At 30.6% G+C, this 6,551-nt stretch overlaps 1 protein-coding gene across 1 annotated transcript; it reads right to left on the bottom strand.

Moving 5' to 3' along the window:
- Positions 1 to 2,517: 2,517 nt before the first annotated feature.
- On the bottom strand, positions 2,518 to 3,194 carry LOC149389801 (uncharacterized). Its single transcript, XM_089624019.1, has one exon. The coding sequence runs from the start codon at positions 3,039 to 3,041 to the stop codon at positions 2,841 to 2,843; it is 201 nt and encodes a 66-aa protein (XP_089480145.1). The 5' UTR covers positions 3,042 to 3,194; the 3' UTR covers positions 2,518 to 2,840.
- Between the last annotated feature and the right edge of the window lie 3,357 nt (positions 3,195 to 6,551).

Genomic DNA, 6,551 nt, shown 5'->3' with positions numbered 1-6,551 from the left:
GACATAATGAAATGAGTAATTACATATTTATCCTTCATATTTAGTTTATTTTTATTAGTTAATTAATAAAACAAAAACAATTATTTAGTTTATATTATGAAAACAAACATCATTACAAAAATCCGGAGAGCAGCCCTGGGAATCTCCGACGCTGAAGCTCCTGGGAACGACGGTCATGGCCGCCGGAGAGCAACCCATGGCCATCTCGGCGGCGGCGACCTCGAAGTGTCCGCCGAAACAGCCCGCCATGGATTCCGTGAGAATTTCTGTAGTTTTTAAAGTTAAAAAACAAAGAAAAAACGATTCTCGGGATTCTGGATAATTTTGAAAAGTTTCTGAAATTTTTTTGGTTTTCGTTGAAGATTTATTGACGTTGATGTCAATAAAAATGCATATTTATTGACATCAATGTCAATAAATCTTCAAATGAATTTTCCAGAAACGTTGAATATTTATTGATATTGATGTCAATAAATATGCATTTTTATTTACATTAATGTCAATAAATCTTCAACGTAATGTCAATAAATCTTCAAAGGAATTTCTCAGAATCGTTGAAGATTTATTGATATTAATGTCAATAAAAATGCATATTTATTGACATCAATGTCAATAAATCTTCAACGAAAACCCAGAAACGTTGAAGATTTATTGACATTAACGTCAATAAAAATGCATATTTATTGACATCAATGTCAATAAATCTTCAACGAAAACCCAAAAATTTTCAGAAACTTTCAAAATTTTCCAGAATCGCGATAATCGTTTTTTCTTTGTTTTTTAACTTCAAAAACCACAGAAATTCAACGACTTAAAAAAAGATGAACCCAAACAAAGATGACGAACTGAAAAACGAAAAGAGAGAGTGGAAGAGAGTTGAACCCAAACCTTATTTTCTTGAGTTGAAGCAAAGAGAGAGACGTGAGAGAAGACACAGAGACAGGAAATGCGCAGGAAAAGAGAGGGAAGAGAGAGTGACGTGAATAACCCATCCCATTAATACACAAATAAAAAAAGAAAGTCAAATAATTAAATAAGAAAGAAAATTAAATGTTATTAAAAGTAAGGGTATTTTTGTATTTAATGAAAATAGGTAGTCATAGTTTAGGATTTATTTGGGTTTAGTAGATTTTGGTCCAAAATCTTGATACAAGTCATAGAATAGGAATACCTAAAGTTTAAACAATTAACCTCCAAACATGATACCACATGACAATACATAATTTTGTTCTTCTTCTTCAATCACTATTTGTTTTTTTTTTTTTTAACATAATATATCTTCTTTTTTCTGAATTCAACAATATAACTCGATAACTAATTATTACAGTATTGAAAACTACAGGATTCCAGATGTGGCACGCTATATTGCTCAAAGAAAAACATCCCAGGTGTCATTGATTATTGTTATATCTGAAATTTATTCAAAGATATTTCATTGTTAGTTTGTGTTTTTAAATGCGTCATGACAATATATCTTTTATTCTCCGTTAATTCATAAACTATCATCTTATATTTGAGAGCTATATCTCTATTAAAGTATGATTTTTACCATAGAAAATAGAGACTACGTTTAGAGAAATTAAAAAGGACGATCTTGATCATTAGTTGTTCCATTATCTAATGAAGAGAGACAATATATATATTTAATTTATAAAGCGTTGTGAATAGATTAACTAATTCAGTACATATTGCAAATACTTGTACCCCCAAAAAAATTACATATTCAAGTAATGTAATTAGTTGATTTTTCAGAACTGGAAACATTAGAACAGCTAATATCATAATACAAACAAAGTACATTAGGATTTAGGAGTAGTGAGCGAAACTATTCAAGAATAATCGAAAATAATTATAACATATCTACTTATATTATATCACTTTAAATTTTAACAATTGTAATAGTATTTATTGTTCCAGTTTTGATAATGCAAGGAAAAAAAAATCAAAATATTTAAAAGGGGATCATATTTGGTACTATTATGTCTATAAATATAGTTTTAACATTGGTAAGCCATAAACACTTGCTGTTTTATTTTAGGAAAAATGGTATGAAATAACCAATTCAAACTATGACTTTTGCAAAATAGCCTAGTTTCATTAGGTATAGCAAAATAGCCAATTGAGAGTACTACGATTTTTAATCCTGCCTCGATTAATTTTAATTCAGCCTTCATAAAATTTACATTCTGTCTTTATAGTTCGTTGGGATTAAATTTAATCCAATCTAGATTAATCTTACTTTGGCTAGTTTGCTTATAATTGACAAACTATGACTATTTTGCAAAAGCTTAAGTTCTATTTGGCTATATAGCCGTTTTACCCTTTATTTTATATAATCGGGATTTACTCATATCTAAAACAGATGCTAATTTGTGATCCGTCTAGCGACCAAAGTAGTCCACGCAATTTAAATGATATATACATATATAAAAAAAAAATAAAAAAAGTCAAATTCTTCACGTAACAATTAGCCTTGGGTCGGTGATCGATCATCATCATATTTCCACTTCACGGCTCTTCAAAATGGTAAAATCTTACCTCAGACTCAGTCACGTAAATTATTTCATGATAAATCATCAGTATCGTTCTGCTAAACAATTACCACGGAAGGAAAAGATTAAAAAAACACTCTCACACAAAACGAAAATTGAAAAAGCCATGAAGCACCTTTTTTTTTAACCCACAATATCCGAAACGGTTCCGAAATCTGAACTTTTGAGACAAAGGAACACGGAATCGAATCGAAATTCAGAACAAGGACATTGAATACTCTCCTATATATACATGGACGCAAACAAACACACACATAGACACATATAAACCGAATAAGTAATGAGCGATTAGGCTACGGTACGATTTCCAGGGCGATCGGCGACCTTGAGAGTCTTGTCAATGAGCTTGCGAGCTTTTCTGCTTCGAATCTCGACCTTAACGCTCGAGCTTTTGTCCATTTTCACGTACGTGGTCTTCTTCTTCGGCTTCTTCAGAGCTCGGACCTTCGATTTTATTGTCTCCACCAAGCTCCCAAGTTGATTCGCCATTGTTGAACGATAATCTATATCTTCGAATACAGTTCGTACAGTTTTGAGAGTCGGTTTGGGTATTTTGTGAGACTGACGACTTTCAAACTGTATTTCGTTTCCAATACTCCTCCCTCTCTCTCTCTCACTCTCTCTTGTAGCGTACTTCTTTTTATTGACAACGATGACTCTGAACTACCCTTGTATTTTGAAGGTTATTACGGATATGCCACGGCGGTCTACTTTTGAATATATCTCCAAGATAGTTGTTTTCACTTTTACTTTATATTATGTAATCTATTATATTCTATATGGTACAAAAAAAACATTTTATTCGCTATTTATTTCTCATTGGTCGGTCTGTTTTAATATTACATTTTATTTCTATAAGATCATATGATATCTTCTATTGCCATGCGTCATATAAAATTCCCGGATTCACATTATAATAATTGATGAAGGAAAAAAAAAAGAATAAATTAATGCCATGGAAAACCCTTTCTTTATTTGTAACAAATTTTGCTTATAGTTCAATGAGAAAAAAAAAGGTTAAAAGAAAAACATAAACTCATAGTCACACGCATATTAGCGCGAGTCTCTTGCCACATAATAAAGAATGTAGTTGAAGTCTTATTGGAACCCTGTGACTATGACCCAAACATTTAAAGCAAAGAAAATTACGATTAATCAAAATAATAATGAAAAGAGGGAAAAAAAATCATCTAACTTCATTGGCAAAAAGGACCGTTAAGTTTATTAAAAAAAAATAAAAATAAATAAGGACCGTTACGTTAACTCAAAAATCGTTACAAAAGACACTATTTTCATGGCTTTCCTGAAAAAGAGGCTTACGTTTCATGATCGACGATGACGATGTAAACAAGAAAATTGACTTATATAGCTGTGTGAATCTCGACTGTCAATTCACGTTGATAATGAGCTAGTTTGTTATTCAACGAATGTACTTTAGGGTAATCCAGTCTTTTCGCACATGATCACGCATTGTTTCATACTTAAATGTGGCACGCTTTTCATTGAAAATAAAATATAATTAAATATTAGTTGGCAGCAAAATGTCGTTGCAGAATATTCAAGCAAAAAATAAAGTTCTACGTCAACAACCGCGCGATGTATTTTAAATTTCTCAAATTAAATGTTGTATGATCGTCGTGGTTGTTTTGGTTAATATATGCTACGATTGGGTAACATTTTATGGTATTGGCAACTTAGAGCATCTTTAATGGTTTAGCTAAATGTATTAGTTCTATTTGTCACATAGATTTTTTTAGAGCTAAATAGTTAAGCAACTAACTTAATAGAGTCAATTTGCTTAGCTAAATCAATAGCCAATATGCAAAACAATGGTTAAGCAACTAGCTAAATATTTTTGATATTTACAAGCAAATCCCTACAATTATTAAACAAGAAACCATTAATGCTCTTATAAAGTAAGTCAAAAATGCTAATCATCCCGAATTTTAATCGAGTTATTCTTACGACTTGATGTGTCCTCTGATATGGACAACATGAACATTAAGTATTATTTAGATCTAGATTTTTTTGTTAGTTGAGACTTGAGAATACTAAAAACATAGTTTCAGTAAATGTTCATACTTTTTCTCGTTCCTCTCTCTCTCTCTCTCTCTCTCTCTCTCTCTCTCTCTCTTACAACATCTCGACTTATCCATTTTTTTTATAGGGAACGTGAAAGTATCAACGTGAAAATATCATGAATTTTCATCTCAAAACTAATTGACAGTGAGAAGAATAACCTATAATCTTTATAAATTTTGTTAGTTCTTATTCTTTTTTTTTCATGTGAGATTCTTAATAGCCCCCTCAAGATGACGTATTTTTAACGATTAGCTTATCATCTTGGGCTGAATCCCAACGATTAGACTGGTTACCAGTTTATGCTTAGTGAGCTCTAATATCATGTGAAAATATAATGAGTTTAAATGTCAAAACCAATTGGTAATGAGAGGAGTAACTCGTGACATTTATAAATTTTGTTAGTTCTCATTCTCTTTTTCATGTGAAATTCCAGACAGGAAAAATCGATTATCTTCATAAAACTATAACAATGAAATCACACTCCACATAATACATGAAGAAAGCCACTGAGGGTACGAAAATAACCATCAATTAGACAATGAATGATAAAAACTATCGGAATCGATCACCATTGTGAGAACTCCAAACCGACTAGTCATTTTGAAGACCAAATCTTGATCCCTCCGACACTGAACGGGAGCTCGAAAAAATATTTTGATTTTAAATTTTAGTTTACTTTCAAAAAATACTCTAATTCAAACAAAACTATCTAGTTGGTTCCATATCCTCGTATAGATTCCATAGAGCCACGAATGGACAATACTATTTCTAATGATGTTCATATTTATTTTATGTGTAATTATGGATGTTTTTGTAAATTTTAAATAATTATTATTTGTGATATTTGAGAAATTCAAACTTTTATTTATTGAAATATTTACTTGTTAGGCTGACTATAGAGTTTGGTTTAAACAATGAAGAATCTTTTAAGATTCTAATCAAAGTTCTATTTTATTAAGAAATTATTCCAATAGGCCGAATCAAATTAATTAACTGATTATGTTAATTTAATTTACTTCAATCTGGTAAACTATTTTGCAAAGTAAATTAAATTAATCTAACCAGTTAATTAATTTACTTCAGCTTGGTGGGCTATTTTCTTAATAAAATGAAACTTTTGCTATTTTTGTTTTAAAAAAGTAGGCTATTGGGCTATTGATCTAATTGCCTCTTAAACAATTTGTATTTAGTCTAGTAGTGGTGGTTTTATGTTTTTCTTTTTACTCGGAGGTTTTATGTGCTTGTTTGTTTCAAAAATGGTTTTTTAAGGAGTTTCAAAAATGACGATAAATAATATACAAAATGGGATAATAAATGAAGAGAGAGAAATATTATTTTTTAAACATAAATAATAGCTCTAATATGATGACATGTAAAAGAGATAGGAAGTGTACAATAATAAATTTGTCGTTACTTTAGACTCACCGCACTTGCTCGGGCTTAATAGCATCCCTCAAAGTAAGTACATCCACTTACTTACACTCAAAACTTGAATAATTTTAACGTCCGAAATGTTTTGTCACCATGTTGGCTTGTCACGTGGTGTGTCTTTTTTTTAACTGAAAAAATTAATGTGTCACTCTTTATTTCTTCTTTGTTGAGCATTTGAAGAAGAAGAAGTCAAAATATTTAATGCTTCTTTCAAAAAATTTAATCAACTGTTCGATAACAAAAACATTCAAAATAAAAAACAGAAGAAGAAGAAGAAGAAGAAGAAGAAGAAGAAGAAGAAGAAGAAGAAGAAGAAGAAGAAGAAGAAAATATGTGTCAGAATATTTAATCCTGCTTTCAAAAAAATTGGATCCATTGTTTGATAACAAAAACCCTAGAAACCGAAAACGGAAGAAGAAGAAGAAGAAGAAGAAGAAGAAGAAGAAGAAGAAGAAGAAGAAGATAGTGATGGCGGCGGTGATGATG

Source organism: Urtica dioica, chromosome 8, assembly GCF_054948205.1.
Source record: "Urtica dioica subsp. dioica isolate 48M chromosome 8, U.dioica_male_clone48M_v1_H2, whole genome shotgun sequence".
Classification (NCBI taxonomy): domain Eukaryota; kingdom Viridiplantae; phylum Streptophyta; class Magnoliopsida; order Rosales; family Urticaceae; genus Urtica; species Urtica dioica.
This window is presented reverse-complemented; position numbering and strand designations above follow the sequence as displayed.

Bases quoted from the DNA above. Each gene is read 5' to 3' on its own strand.
- LOC149389801 (XM_089624019.1), bottom strand. From the start codon at position 3,041: ATGGCGAATCAACTTGGGAGCTTGGTGGAGACAATAAAATCGAAGGTC.